Genomic DNA, 16,529 nt, shown 5'->3' on the forward strand with positions numbered 1-16,529 from the left:
TGAGTCCCTCTCTGCAGACCCCTGATGGTGACACCTCTCCCAAAGCTGCAGCTACTGCATGGTGCATTCCAGGAACCTCCCCTCCCCTTGTCCCTTAAGGTCTAGGATGGAAACAGCATCCCATGGGTACTTGTCATTGGATGTGTCACCTCCCTCATTGTCCCTTAGCCTTGCCCACACCCCTGCATTAATGCTGCACAGAGTCACTGTTGGAGTGGCCCCTCAAACTGTGACCACTGAATCTAATATTTCCAAGCTCTATGACCTTGTATAGTGACAATTATTTTGTATAATTAGAGCCATATGTCAACATAAAAGCAGGACACTCGCTGGAGCCTGTGTTACAGGTTTTAGCATCTTTCTTTTGGTAACTTAGTCCTCACCATGAGCCTGAGACTGGTGCACTCCTGCCTCCTCCATGTCGCAGATGAGGAAAGCAGGCACAGAAGGAGGTTGTCAGCCTGTAAGTAAGGGAGCCACTGGAACCGGAGTCGGTCCATTTCCAGAGCTCGGCTCTTACCCTGGTCATCTCTGGGAGCCACAGTGTCCCCAAGCTGTTTTGGAGATTCTGAAGCAGGATGCAGGGAGAGGCTCTCAAAGGAGACCTCCAACAGGAGCTGCTGGGCAAGTGAAATTGGGGCTCGAGGAGCAGCAGGGACTCTTGAGAAAGCAGGCAGTGTTCATAGAGATATGAGAGTCATGAGAACTACACTTTCCTGAGAGGAAGGCAGAAGGCAGGAAGGGCCTGAGGGCAGAGTGCAGGGAAACAGGGACACCAAATTGAAAGGAGACAGAAGGGAACTCTCAGACCGGTCAGGGAAAGAATTGGGGAGACTTCCCAAGTGTCACCTGCCTGCCAGTGAACGCTCATAAGAACATTCCACTGAGGGAAGAGGGTGTCAATCCCTTCATAAATGAGGAAACCCATGTACAGAATGGCTCAGGAACTTGCCCAAAACCTCAGCCTCAAACCGCAGAGTCAAAATACAACCCTAGGCTCATCGGACGCCACAGACTTTTCAGGGAGACTGACAGCAGGAAGGGGCCTCAGAAACCGAGAAAGGGGAAATTCAGTGATGTCAGTGATGGCCACAGTGTATTTTAGCAGAGTCCAAGGGAAACACAGCTTGCTCACTTTGCCCACAGTCACAGGTAAATAATTTCTGACTCACAATGCACTTTTCCACCAAGGTGGTACTTTGTCTAGCATCTTCCGCCCGTCTGTGGTCGGGGTGTGCTCCCGTCCCAGACATGACCTTATCTGTTTTCTTACCTCTGGATTTCCGCTTGTTAAACACAGACTGCCAGATGATGACCAGCATGAAGAGCAGAATGCTGAGGATCCCCACGCAGCACACGAGGACAGCATACACATAGAGATCTGAAAGGCAAGGACAGACACGTGAGTCAGCCTTCCAAGGGCCGCAGCAGGAGAAGTGCGCTGGCAAGAGAACTATCAGAACTGGAATATTTGAAATCGCAATGCTACAGTCAACAAGGCAGTGTGGTATTGGTGCAAGGACAGACACAGATCAATGCAACAGAACAGAGAGCCCAGAAATAGACCCACACAGGCATGCTCAGTTGATTTTTGACAAAAGTGCAAAAGTAATTCAATGGCGGGACAGTTTCTTCAATCAATGGTGCTGGGTCAATGGGACTTCCACTGGCAGAAAATAAAACTAAAATAAACCTCACCTTTTATTGAAAAATTAACTCAAAATGAACCACAAACCTAAATGTAAAATGTAAGCTAGAAGACTTTAGAAAAAACCCACAAGAAAAATCTTTGGGATCTAAGAATAGACAGAGTTCTTAGACTTGACACAAGAGGCACCATCTATATTAGTAAAACTTGATATACTATACTTGACTTTACCAAAATTAAAAACTTATGTTCTGTAAACAACCATATGAAGAGGATAAAAAGTCAAACAGACTGGGAGAAAATATTTGTAAACCACATATCCAACAAAGGACTACTATCCAGACTCTAAAGAACGCTAAAAACTCAACAGCAAAAAACACACAATCCTGTTGGAAAAATGAAAAAAAAAAAAAAAATACAGACATTTCACTAAAGAGAATGTACAGGTGGCAAACAATCCCATGAGAAAATGTTTGACTTCTATTGCTGTTAGAGTAATGCAAAATGCAACTACAGTAAAATATCCCTCATGCCTTTCAGGGTGGCTAAAATAAAAAATAGTGACATCCCCAAATGGTGGCAAGGATACAGATAAACTGGATCACTCAGACGTGGCTGGTGGGAATGTAAAGCGGCTCAGCCACTCTAGATTAGAGCTTGACAGTTTCTCAAAGGAGACACCTGTAACAACCATTCAGCCCAGAAATTGCATTCCTTGCATTTGTCCCAGAAAAATGACAGCTTAAGTTCACATGGAAAACTGTACATGTATGTTGGGTAGCCAAAAACTGGAAACAGACCGGATATCCTTCAGCAAGTGAATAGTTAAACAAAGTGTGGTACATCCACACCACAGCATCCTCAGAGATAAAAAGAACAAACTATCGACACACACACACACCTGGATGAATCTCCAGAGAAGTATGCTGAGTGAAAAAAAAAAAATTCCAAAAGGTTACATTCTTGATATGACATTCTTCATCAATGTAACATTCTTGATACGACAAAATTATAGAAATAGAGAACAGATGAGTGGTTGCCAGAAGTTAAGAAGGGAGTGGTGGTGGGAGGAAAATGGGTTTGGCTACAAGGGCCACTTATAATGACAGAAATATTCTGTATCTTGACTGTATGGATGTTAATATCCTGTTTGTGATATTGTTTTATGGTTTTGCAAAATGCTATCATTGGGAGACATTAGGTAAAGGACACAAACTGGTACAAGGGATCTCTGTGTATGATTTTTTTTAGAAATTGATTTTTTCTTTCTTGCCCTGTGGCCCAGGCTGTAGCACAGTGGCATGATCTTGGCTCAGTGCAACCTTCTCCTCCCAGGTTCAAGCATTTCTCCAACCTCAGCCTCCTGAGTAGCTGGGGCTACAGGTCTACGCCGCCACACCCAGCTAATTTTTGTATTTTTGGTAGAGACAGGGTTTCACCATGTTGGCCAGGTTGGTCTTGAACTCCTGACCTCAGGTGATCCCCCCACCTCCGCCTCCCAAAGTGCTGGGATTACAGGCATGAGCCACCACGCCTGGACAGAAATGGATGTTAATCTACAATAATTTCAAAATAAAAAGTTGTCTAAGTTTAACAGTTAAACCATGTTCATGTACATACATCTGTTTTAGAGATAAGGTCTCACTCCATCACCCAGGCTGGAGTGCAGTGATAAAATCACAGCTCACTGCAGCCTTGAACTCCTTGGGCTCAGGAGACCTTTCCGCCTCGGCCTCCTGAGTAGCTAAAATTACAGACGTGAGACTCAGTGCCCACCTACATATACTTACATTTCTTAAATTCTAATAATCAACTTTATCATTAATCTGATCAATACAATGCCGAGCTGCTCAGAAAGTGAAAAGGGAAGCCAAAAGCATTATCCTAACCATCTTTGAAGAAAAATGCCACAGGTATTTATTAGAACGTAGCAAAAATGTTTCTCTGTTGACTTAAATTTCTACAACCAACAGACATGTACTATCAGCCATGGTCAGTAATTTCCTGAGCCCAAGAAAGATAAAAATGCACGCACAAAGACTTTCTCTTCAAGAAATAGAGGACCACTTAGTAAGTGTAACAATAAGAACGTGTGTCCAATACCAGGAACACTCAGAGGGACCCAGCCCAGCCTGGGGAAGCTGAGAGAAGCTTCCAAGAGGACTAGAGTTCTGCACCGAGTTGTATTTAAAATAACAAAAAATACAAAAATGTATAGAAAAAAGCCATCAGCCATCTTGTCACCCTGAGATAACTACTATTAATAAATATTTGGTATACTTTATGGTGAATATGCATATATTTTAAAATTGAGATCGTATGCTTTCACATCTTTTTTTCAATTTCTCTCATTTTCTCAATAAATTCTTTTCAAAAATGATTCAGAATCATTTTGAAAAATATGATAAAAGCTTATCATATTAATATATCAGCAATGATTTAACAATCTCTTACTATTGGCTACTCAAAGTATTTCTACCTGTTCCCCATCATAAATAATTCTATGGTGAGCATTCATGAACATAAAATTTAGTACAACTCTCACAATATGTTCTCAAGATTAAGTTCCTAGAAGTGGAATAGCTGAGTCAACAGAAAAGAACATTTGTAAAGCCCTTGGGGCGTGGAGAAGCAGTTAGTTAAGTGCTTAAGCTGAAAAAGCAAGCCTACTGGGAGTAGCAGGTGGCTGGCTCCCAGGGAGAGCCTGGAGAAGCAGGTCAGGCTTATGGTTAATGAGAGGGAAGGGAGCATGAAATGGAATCAGACATTCAGGTTCCTTTTGACTCTCCCCTCCCTGGCCTGGGCCCCAGGGAAGCCCAGCAGAACCTCTGCCCCTGGAGTCCATGAGATCTTCCTGTGTTCTTAAGGCAGTCAGCATTTTTGCCTAAGCTAGTTTGAATAGATTTCTGCTCTTGGCAATTTAGATGTCTGGACTAAAAATAAAATAAGTAGAAAGTGCTTTAGGGCAAGGTAGCAGGTGAAGGGTGCATCTGCACTAATATTTAAGGAGAGAGGGGCAGGTGTGTGGAAGGGAGTCTCCTACAAAGGATCAGAGCCAGTCATGGATACAGAGGAGGGCTGGGGCGAGAGTTCTGGAAGCCCAGAAGAAAGCACTGTGAGAAGGATGCCTTAATAGCATCAACTGCTGGAAAACATCCACTCGGTTTTGCTCCTAGGAAGCTACTGGGAAAGTCTTGGAGGAAAGCCCTGTCGGTAGGCTGGTGGGGGCAGAGTCAGGTTAGAGAGGTCCAGAAGCTGATGGGATGTGAGGAGCTTAAGAAAGTTCTCACATATCTAAAAATCAAAACCGCCTTTCTAGTAAATGCTTGTGTCTCTGATGTGTGGGCTCTGTAGATTAACAGGGTGGGGTCAGATTAACTGTGAGGGGTCAGAGTTAGGAGAGAGGCTGCAGCATCCATTTAAACAGTGTGAAACTCAGCAACAGGACTCTTGGATTCTGGACAAGACACTTCATGACGAACTCAGGGACAGACCAAAGTTCACAGACCAGGATTTGTGGCAGGATCCCAGGGCACAGGAATGGCCACAACCCAGCAAACCCACGGCCAGTCCTGCCTTTCCACATTGGTCAGCAAACTACTCCAGAACAGGATGGCAGAGCCCTTGCTGGCAGGAGAAGATGGTGAACAACACAGTCAGGCTGCCAGGCCGACACAACCTCAGGCAGGTGAACACAGCATCTACCTGGAAGGGACTACGCAAATGTGGTCCCCAGACCAAAAGGCAGGGTAACTTGCCTTTAGTCTTATTCATGGAGTGGAGAGAAAAATTGTCTTACAAAAGCTGACATGCCCATGGAGCACAGCAACTGATCCACAAGCTCACCTCTTCATCTGAGCTCTTTCCTTCACTTCAGGACAGCAGGAACCCAGCAGGGACAAGGTAGCAGGTAAGAACTGCAGTAGGCATCTCTCCCCAAGTGTCCCTAGCAGCATGCTGCAGACATCTGGGGCACACTCTGCCCAGGCAGGAGGTGAGGGGCTTCAAAAGGCCCAAGCTACAGTTTCAGATCGCAGCTTCCTCAACATGGCTCAAAGGGGGCTCCCCACAGGCAGCCAGAGCTACAGAATCAGAAAACATCTGGCGACTCCGGAAGGCTCAGCTGGCCGCCAAACACACAGGCCTCCATTTATGGACACCAGCCAGCGTGCACCTCCTGCCTGCGTGTGGCTCCCCACACACACAGGACCGGTCATGGCCACTCTCTGTTTTGTTCTTGAAGCTACAAATCTGTAAAAAGTGCTGCCTTGCAGGGGAAGAAAAGCTCAGAAAGACCACCTGAATTCCCCTTGATTGAGCAGCAACCAGTATGCCTATGTTCCGAATTTTTTTTTCCTTCTGTTACAAGCATTCCTTTTGTTGCATAAAGACAACCACCCTGCTGTGTCCACTCAAAACATGAAAACCCCCCTCCTTGGGTGTTCTCTGCAAACAACAGTTAAACTCTGAGTCACTGAAGCCAGGGTCACAAATTCCTACGACTGCAGAGTCACCTTCCTGCCATGTCAGCTAACGCAAAGCCCTGCCGCACTCAGCTCCAGGGCACTGCTCTCAGGCTGGAATGCCCGCCCAGTGGTGCCAGATCTTCCAATTCATCCTTTACCTTTTTATGTAAAAATCTCTCTATAAAATGTTGGCTCAAAAGTTTTAAAACTCAGACTAGGCCAAATAATGCTTGTTGAAAGGCTGAAGCCAGAACTTTCAACAAAGGCTTGAGTTTAACAAAATATCTGCAAATAATCAAATCTGGAGTTCACTTTTAAAATACCACATATGGTCGGGCATGGTGGCTCACGCCTGTAATCCCAACACTTTGGGAGGCTGAGGCGGCCAATCACCTGAGGTCAGGAGTTCAAAACCAGCCTGGTCAACATGGTGAAACAAATTAGTACAAATTTTTGTACTAAAAATACAAAAATTAGCCAGGTGTGGTGGCACATGCCTGTAATCTCAGCTACTTGGGAGGCTGAGGCAGGAGAACTGCTTGAACCCAGGAGGCAGAGGTTGCAATGAGCCAAAATCACGCCATTGCACTCCATCCTGAGCAACAAGAGCAAAACTCCGTCAAAAAAAAAAAAGGAAAAGAAAAAGAAAAAAAAAACACACATATAGCTGCACACCCATAATAATTCTAAAAATCATGTTATATTCCCTTTCTCTGAAATCATTTACAGTTTTGTCTTTTGCCATTGAACTTCCAAAGGCATCACTGCCATTTTTAGACTCAACTGCAAGCTGCCATGTAGAAAATGCCCAGGCCTCCCAGAAGCAGATGGCAGGGCTGGCAGGCTGGAGCAGCTGCCTATGCAGAGAGAGGCCAAGACTGGGGTGCATAATGTCAGCGTGCCAGCTCCCGCCCTCCCAAACAGCCCCACCAAGCCAGGGCCAGGCAGATGGCACCTGTTGCCCAGCAACCCTGATTCCGGCAGGGGTATATTCAGTGCTCCTTTGAAAAAGAGTGACCCCAGTGCCCCTCAGCAGAGTTCAGGAACCCCGCTCTCCCCTGCTTTCTGAATCAAGAAAGTCAGCTTCAGTCTTGTACATTTCCAGGGCAAATGGAAAAGTCAGGAGATAGCAGTTTGAGACATAAGGCTCTGTACTTCCATTTTTTAATCCAGCCTGTAATACCGTCTTGCTCAGGGTGAAATATCTGAGTGATAGCCCCAAAGGATTTTAACTCACTCCAGCATCTCACAAAGAGGCCTGACAATCAATGCCTCTTTTGTGCAGTGGGCTCACAGCCAGGACGAACTAAGCCCCAGGAGGATGGATATCCATCCACAACCCCTACTGTAGCTCTCTCATCCAGGAACAAAAGGGCAAAAGGCCTGGGATCGTGCGCCAGGGAGTTTCAACTGTACCTCTAACCTCGCCAAAGCTACGGCTGGGTTAAAAAAGCAAAGCACGGAGACGCTGCTGCTGCCGCAATCATAGGAAAAGATTGGTCTGTAAACAGCTGCTCTGAGGCAGGCACTACACATAGTGAGAATGCCAGTTCTGCTTTTGGATGAGGCCTGATTTCTCTCTGTTGAGAAGAGAACACATACTGGGCTACAGATTTCATGTAGAGAGTTAGGTCGGGAGTAACCCTGACATTCTATAGCTGCACATGAATTATGAGATATTGTTAATTGCACAAAGGGTTTCAGAAATGCTGATTATGCTGTGGGGTATGTTGGGTCTAAATGCCACAATCTTTCCAAATATATGGTCTTATTTTTGCACCATGGTATTTTCAAAGTATGGTCCTCAGACCACTTACATAGGAATCACCTGTGGCCCTGAAAGTTCTTTGATCCCTTCCTAATGTTATAACCAGAACCTCAGGAGCTGGAGCCTGAAGTCTCCCTGGAAGATTCTGATGCATCTGATGATATATAGGGCTCCAACTGTCACATCCCTAGTGATCTACCCTTGCCACAGCCAGGCCCTCTCCATATCCCAACCCATCACAGTGCCTGGTCACAGGGCAGCTCCAGAGACATGGGGCAAACATCAATGGGGTTGCCTCAATTTTACTAAATAGTAACGAGAAAGGTAAACCTTGCCCTTACTACTGCTTCACTCTATGAGAAGTAAAGTCATTTTCATTTCTTTGCCAATGCCAATGAGTAGGCATTCTCTTAATGAGAGGCTGAGCGGGAGAAATGGGGATTATTTTACAAGGAGACAGTCATCAAATAAAGAAAAAGGCAACTACAAAAATGCAGAGAAACATCAGGAAATACAAAGAATCATTGTTGGATTCTCATGAGTGCAATCTCATAAACAAAATATTTATGACTACAAAACTAAACAATTAATCCTAGAGGCCTATGTGGGTGACATCTTACGGTTTGCAAACGCTGTTCACAATAAAAGTTAAATTTTTCTAAGACAGAATGTGTCTCAGTCTACTGCTTTATAACTAGGTATTGGAAGGGGTGAGCTTGAAAGCAAGTACTTGCCCCTAAGGATGGCCCTCCTTCTGCCAGACCATACAATGGGTTAACAAAGGGTGACGGTGAGGCCTCAAGACATGTGCCTCTCCTTAGAGACTTTTGGCTAGATCATTCCTCATCAATAAATGTTGTACCATCACCAGACGTAATCTTTACAAAGTTCCTGACCACCTTTGAACATTAATCAGCCTTTCACTGATCCAAAGCTCTGCCAGAGAACTCACAAAGTGCATTCTTTCATTGCTTATGATCATAATCCTCACCCAGTTTATGATAATAATTTCTCTGAACTTTCCTTACTCCAAGACAGGGTTTTCCAACCTCAGCACTCTGGATATTTGGAGCCAAAATTATTTGCCATGGGGACTATCCTGTGCATTGTAGGACTGGCATCATCCTTGGCCCCTATCACTAGATGCTAGGAGCACCCCCAAAAGCTGTGGCAACCAAAGATACATCCAGACATTGGCAACTGTCCCCTGGAGTAGCAAAAGTCACCCACTGTTGAGAACCCCTGCCCTAAGGCCCAAACCTGAATGTGCATCAGAATTGCCTGATGTCTTGTTAAACCCCGGATTTCTTGGGCACCATCCCTAGAATTTCTGATTCTACAAGCTGGGGCAGGGCACAGCCATGTGCATTTGGAACAAGCTCCCAGGTGATGCATATGCTGCTGGTCTGCAATCACACTTTGGGAACCACTGTTCTAAGGCCATGGTTCTCAGCCTGGCTGCATGCTGCAATCATCTGGGGAGCTTTTAACAACTTCCAACTAAATCAGAATCTCTAGAGATGTGGTCCAGGCATTCATGTTCTTAACATTCCATGAGTGATTCTAGCATGGGTTGAAAATTACTTAGTTAAGGATTGTAAACTGTTTCTAGAACCCCAAATTCCTTAAGCAACCTGAAATAAAATGTAGTCACAGTAGAGGTACTTATCATTTTTATATCACTTGAAGATTTGTCCCTAATATCACCTGGGAGTAGGAATTCTGGAGCAAAACAAAACAAACAAAAATTATGTGGACTGGTGCTTTAACTTCCACTCTTTCAAAACTGTGGGCTGATACTGTCAGGGATTTTCATCTTACTTTGAGTAAGTTTAGACCAAGAAAACAACTTAAAAACTAAGAAGTGAGGGTCCTTTCTTGATATTCTATTTCCTTCCTATTGTCTAAAAGTGAGTCTGCATCTTATCGTGGGGTGGGGGGAGGAGGGAGGGATAGCATTGGGAGATATACCTAATGTAAATGACGAGTTAATGGGTGCAGCACACTAACGTGGCACATGTACATATATGTAACAAACCTGCACGTTGTGCACATGTACCCTAGAACTTAAAGTATAATTAAAAAAAAAAAGAAAAAGAAAAAGAAAAAGCAGCTACAGAGCAATTTAAAAAAAAGAAATATACAAGCTTTACCTTCAAAAAATGCCCAAGTCTCTTTCGTTTTCTCAAAGGATGACTCTTCAGAAGCTTTGAGGGAAATGACTGAAAGACAAAAAAGAAACAGCACAGTATGAAAAAATAATGCCACATGGTACACATGGCACTTACATTTATAAAGCAATTTCTACATTTGCAAAACCACATTTAGTTGTCAAAACTCACACGTTAGGTAGGGGTGCAAGGAATTTACCTAACAGTTAGGAAACCCGGGGCACAGGAGAGGTGAAGTTAAGTTGTCCATGTTTAAAAGCCAGTAAATGGCAAGCTCAGGATGCGGTTCAGTAACAGCCCCACTTGCCCCATAGACTTGAAGAATAAGAAGTTCCCAGTGGGAAACCCAATAATTAATACACAATTTATTTTACCATTTTAGTGGAAGTCTTTCTAAAATGTAGTGTACTTGTCCCAGTATTCCTGGATAGAGGAACCTGAAGTCATCAGATGACTCAAGGTTAGTACTCTGAGCACCATTCTCCATGCAAGAGAGACCTACAGAGCCACAGGCATCTAATTGTGAGAACATTTTGTCTTCTTTCAGGTAATGGTAGATCACTGAATTCACTTTGCCTGCTTTCAACAGGCAGGGAAAGAGAATAGAGTTACACTGTGTGAAACTTTGAATATCACATTAAAGGAGTCTGGACCTATGGAAAGGTTCCATGTACAGGGGTAACATCATCATAGGTAAAGATCTAGAAAACAGACTGATGAAAAATGTAAAATATCAGGGAATGAGATTATTGTTCAATAGAACTTTCTGAAGTTATTGAAACATTCTATATCTGCACTGTCTAATACAGCAGCCACTGGACACATGTGGCTACTGAATACTTTAAATGCAGCCAGTCTTACCAAATAATTGAATTTTTACTTTTATTTAAGTTTAATTAATTTACACAGCTACATGTGCTCAGGGGTTATCACAACAAAGAGCTCTAGACAAGAGAATCTAGGACCAGAATTGAATGGAGATAGAATCAATACAAGAGACAAGAAATATGGCAAAGATGGCTTAGAACTTAAATTCGATTTACTGCCTCTCCCACAAACTTTTGTATTATTATTGTCATGATCTCAATTCTGAATTTTCCTTCCTTTTGTCTCTCTGGGCCTTGCACTGGACATTTCCTATTGATATATCTTCCAAATCATTAATTTTCTCTTCATCTGTGTTTAACCTTCTGTACAACCCTTCTATTAAGTTCTTAATTGCATTTATTATTTTTATTCAGTTCTATATTATTTGTTTAATTCTTTTATAGATATCTCAGTTCTCTAATGAATTTCTCTAGCTTGTCATCTAATTCTGTAACCATATCAATCATATTATTTTAATGACTATGCCTGATAAACTTTCATATTTGCACTTCCCATAGACTCCTTTCTATTATCTGTTTTTGCTTTAGATCTTGTCTGTTGGAATGCCTGATAACTTTTTTCTAATTGAATGCCAGACATTGTATATAGAAAATTGTGGTGGCTCTAGATAAAATTTTGGTTCCCTGATAGGAAGTTAGAGTAGGGGGATGGTCACTTTAATCCAATCAGGGTTTGAACTGTTGAGAGGCTTTCAGTTTTTATAGAATCTGGTCTATTTCTGGTTTGCCCTTACTCATGGTTCATTCGGTCCTTCAGGGTTCCCCAGTAAAAATTCTGGGGTATTTACCGCAACCTCCCAATTTTTATCTCAGTGTTAGAACTGCCAAAAACTAACTCACCTCCTAAACATCCTGGTTGTCACTTTCTGTCAACTAGCGCTGCTTAAGTATGAGTGAGTTTCTTAGAGTTAAGAATTGCCAAAAACTCACTCACCTCCTAAACATCCTGGTTGTCACTTTCTCCATAGCTTCTCTCAACTAGCACTGCTTAAGTATGAGTGAGTTTCTTAGAGTTAAACGTCTCCAGCAATTGGGCTCACTTTGCTGCTTTTCTCTGTGATCTAACTACCTATCTAGTCCTTCAGAGAACAATTAAGATAGTTGGATATATATGCACATATATAACTACGTAATTATATAATACAAACATATTTATGAAATGTAGATATGTGAATCAGAAAGCAGAAGTGCTGATAGATTTTATTTTCAGTTTTCCTAATTGTTCTCAGGAGGAGGGCTTTGCTCTGCTGAGAGGTTGCCTTAATCATAGAACTCCTTTGCCATTAGAACTTAAATTATTTAAAAAGTGGTGGCTATATCTTCTACCTCTGTATTCCTATCACTGGGCACGTTGCCTGGCAGTTGATAGGTGCTTGGTAAAATATATGAATTATTATTTCTTTCTGACTTCCTCCCAAAGGAAGCAACCTGGACCTCCAGGAAGGAGCTCTTAGTGAATATCTGACCTTGCATGTGATCTAAGATACATCAGACAATTTGTCCATCACACCCAACCTCCTCGACCTGCTCAATACCCATAGCCCCTGTAATCTACCGACTGCCAGATTCCCCCTTCAAGCACTTAAAATAAGAAACAGAGTGCATGTGGTTATTGTGAGCCCTGAGATTGAAAGAGCCAGTGGATTTTGTGGGTGGCAAGGTTGGAAAACAAGTGAGCAGAATGGAGCAGAGGCTAGAACCTGCACAGCAGAGGGAAGATGAGAGACCGAAGCTTGATGGCACTCTGGGCCCCACAAGGCCTGGCGTGTTGTATTTACTCTCCTTGCATTCCATGAGTTTTGCACCCTTAAACTGTGCCCACTCCTCTCCTGAAAAAGCTTGGCTGGGTTTCCATGGCTTCAGCTAATCAAGCCAAGATAAGGATAAGAAGGTCCTGATGAAGACAACACGGAGATGAACAATACACATATATCTCCAAGGAGCTTGGTTTCCAGGAGGCCAAGGATGCCCATCATGGTCTGGACCCTTACCACCCCACATGTGGTCCATGGGCCAGCAATGTCAGTGTCACTCGGCAGCTCCTCAGAAATGCAGAATGGCAGGCCCCATGCCGGATCTACTGAATCAGAATGTGTTTTCAAGCCCAGATCCCCTGGGTGAAATGTATGCCTTTTAAAATTTGGCACACACATGTTCACAGGGTTGAAAGACTCAATTGCCACTTGCTAGTTTTATGTCCTTGGATAAGTCACTTAATTTTCCCGTGCCTTATTTTACCCATTTGTAAAATAGGGATGATGAGAAATGCCCATGTCAGAGTAGATGTAGGGGTTAAAGGGGTTCATGTGTGTGAAGTGCTCAGAACAGTGCCTGAGACCTACTGAGCCCATATCCACACTAGCTGTCTAAGTACAGGGACTTTCACCTGTTTTATTCACTGCTCTAAACTCCACCCCTGCCAACCTCAGAATGGCCCTTTGTTGTCAGTCCTTTGCCTCAGGGGGTGACTCTTCAATTGTCCAAGTGGCCAACAAGAAAGTGTTCTCTGTCTTTGTGTCTAAATCTCTACAGCTTGAATGAGCTGCTGCCATTCTAACCAACAGGTGCCTTCGGGTCATTTTTTATGCAACTTTCAGGGTCAGAAATTGTGGGTCCTTGATTTAATCCAATTACAGTTCCCTTTCCCTTATTTAGGATAGAAAGCAACGAGCTCTCCCTAATCTATTTATGGACACATGTGTTGAAAGAGCTAACAAACTGGGATTCTAAACTAATCCTACACAAGGAATCACTGGATGCTCCTCACTCCCCGGCAGTGCAGATATTTCACAGGACGGTGCAGCAACTTTGGCATCTGATGATTAGAAACACCAGTCCTAATCTTACTTGTTTCTACAAGAAAGAAAAATTTTTACATGGACCCTGCCAGAGCTTTGGGAATTTTCCCAAGGTTCTCCCATAAGTATCTTGTTGCAGCTGCTAATCCTGTGCTATCTCAAAGTGAATTTGATATATTGTCAAGCCAGGGGTCTGAGTCCACAGACTATAAGGAAACAGAGCTGTGGGATGCAGCCAGGCCAACAGCAAGGGCTGTGTAGTGGACAATCAGCAGGTCTCCTGACTCCACAAACATGCTGCTCTCCTCAGCACAGCTGTGAGCAGCTAATATAAATTCACCTTGGTCAACCTTCAAGTGCAGAGTGGAAGAGGCCCCAGCAGGGTAGACGGGCTTGAAGAGGATGGAATGCTTTGAGAAAAAATTTTGCAGGACTAAGGAACAAGTGGCAAATGTTCCAACCACAGATTACTAATGTTGCTCAAAGACTTGTGGAAATAAAATGCAAATCTCCTGATGGAAGAGCATTTTTGTAACAGTTTCCAATGAGTTCAGCAATTAGAAGGCTGGAGCCTTAAGCAAGAGTCAATCAATCCATCCCATTCTGCCGTACTGGGCTCACCTTGGGATCCAGCTGGACTTCCAGACAATTGGAAAGAAGATGACAACAGCCTCTTGTACCAATTTTGCTGACTCTTCCTACGCACCAACTCAAAGGAATGGAGGTCCTGCCCTCCTGACAGCTGCTCGTGATTAAAGGAGTGCCCAGCCTAATCCCCCAAAGAGGAAAGCAAGCGCATGACAGTCAGCTGGTGAGCCAGACAGTGGTCCTATAGGGTCCTGATGGTGGACTCTGCTGCTCTGTGCTCAGGTTTTCATGATAGGGAGGAGAAATGGGACTTCCATCCCTTCTCAGGAAGGAGCAGGACTGGAATGATGTTGCCCTTCTCTGCCCTCTCATCTGCATTCACCACCTCCCTCACCCCTGGTGAACAAGGAAAAGCTCCTGATCCAGGTGAGCTTCTGACCACAGCTCCCCTCTGGGTGATAGGAATGTGGTAAAGAACTTCTTCCAAGTAGACTGTGTCCTGCCCTGTTCTCTGAGACTGGTCTCCCAGCAAATAGCTGGCATGGGGGCAAATGCTGTGGGGCCCCTTGGGACAGTCTCATCACCCCAGCTGCTGGGAGTGACACCAACCCTGCCTCTCACAGAGCCCCACCTGTGACCACTCCTGCACACACTCATCTCCCATCCATCCTGTGTCCTGGGAGACCATGACAAGGGCAGTGCAAGGACCCTGACCTCCTCCTCCCACAGTGCACAGGCCTGTAGTCTCCATGCTGGAGTGGGGGGTGGGGAGAGGGGAACAGGCAGGACAACTGTTCAGGGAAGCAGAAGGAAGCCCAATTTGATCTCAGTGCCAAGCCACCTATCTCAGTACAGCTGTATCGGAACTAAAGTGGGTTTTTATTTCTGTCTGATGGTTCAGGTCTCACAGTGGAGGAAGGGGTGATGACTGCTCAGAAGCTAAATTGTCAGCTGACCTACTGACTGCTTTGTCATTGCCTTGGGACCCTAGCACCCAATGGGCAGAGCCCATGAGAGTTTCTGGGGAGGCAGTGGCCCAGATGACAGAGCTACAGGCCACTCTGGGGCCTCCCCAGGAGCACAGAATAGTATGAAATCTAATAAGGGACAAGTTGTGAAATCCATCATGTCACTGCCCCTCTGTTGAAGAAAGTGGCCGCAGGATCAAACAGTCTGGAAGAATGCAGCCCAGAGGTACTGAGACAAACCGATTCTATCAACCTCATGTCTAGAGGAAGCAGGCTGGAAAGAAAGAGCTTCAGTCAATTCCCCTTTGATGGGACCTGGGGGGAAACCATCACTCAGGGAGGTGTGAAAACCGACAGCCCTAATTCCTGCCTTGGAAAGAACACCCTGCCAACTTCCCTGGGGAGGGCATGTTTCAGAGGTGAGTTCACACCAAGACCCTGTGACAATGCCCTCTGGGTGCCAAGGGGCCTCTGGTTCTTTCAGGGTCCCCCATTCACCAAGGACGCTGACATGCTTTGTCTAGACTGACCTCACTCACCCACAGAAGCGATGGCCAAAAATTCCAAGAGGTCCTGGAAAGGCTCCATTTCTCCTGAAATTCTCTCCCACTGGCGCCCCTAATTCCTTTAACAGAGAATCTTACAATTGACAAAGCTTAAATTGCAACTCTAGGCTATATCCAAAGTCAGGTGCACATTTCTGACACGGAAAGCCTTCCAGAATGCAGGATTCGATGGAGAGGAAAGTGGTGGGGCCCCAGCGGGCCAAGGGGAAGAAGGAGGCAGCAGGGAGCAGGAGCCAGGATGCAGGGAAAGTGGGCAGCTGGGCTCAAGAGACATGCCTTCCCTTTCTGTGCCTACCCTGGCCAGGCTAGCTGAAGCCTTCTCCCAGACTCTACAGATCTTGATCTTAGCAGGTGCTGCCTTCATTAGTGCTCTAAAGCCATATTTTTAAACTTTACTGTGCAGAAGAATCAGCTGGGCTCTTATTAAAATGAAGACTCCCAGGCATTGCCCCTGAGTTTCTGAGAGGGTTTGGGACTCTGCCTGACGAGGGAGTTCACCTCTCAGGAAATTCTGAGGCTCCAGGCCCGAGAACCCTACTTGGAGAGTCTCTGTCATGTGCACTCCTAGAAGAAACATGGGAACTGAGTACAAGGAGATGTGGGAGAGGAGAGCCCTGCTGTGAGAAACCAGGCCCTGGGCCTCAGTGTCCTGTCCAATCCAGGAGAGGG

General features: G+C 44.7%; 1 protein-coding gene across 3 annotated transcripts in view; it reads right to left on the reverse strand.

Moving 5' to 3' along the window:
- VSTM4 (V-set and transmembrane domain containing 4) overlaps nt 1-16,529 on the reverse strand; it is a 102,854-nt gene that overhangs the window by 61,957 nt on the left and 24,368 nt on the right. For all 3 annotated transcript variants that reach the window (XR_008510412.2, XM_024254120.3, XM_054522311.2), the window contains exons 3-4: nt 10,036-10,104; nt 1,274-1,381 (exon numbers count right to left, since the gene is read on the reverse strand). Coding sequence is in view for 2 of the 3 variants with exons in the window: in XM_024254120.3 (XP_024109888.1) it covers nt 1,274-1,381; nt 10,036-10,104 (177 nt within the window). In the remaining variant the exon portion in view is untranslated. The remainder of the gene's footprint in view (nt 1-1,273; nt 1,382-10,035; nt 10,105-16,529) is intronic.

Source organism: Pongo abelii, chromosome 8 (genome assembly GCF_028885655.2).
Source record: "Pongo abelii isolate AG06213 chromosome 8, NHGRI_mPonAbe1-v2.0_pri, whole genome shotgun sequence".
Lineage (NCBI taxonomy): Eukaryota > Metazoa > Chordata > Mammalia > Primates > Hominidae > Pongo > Pongo abelii.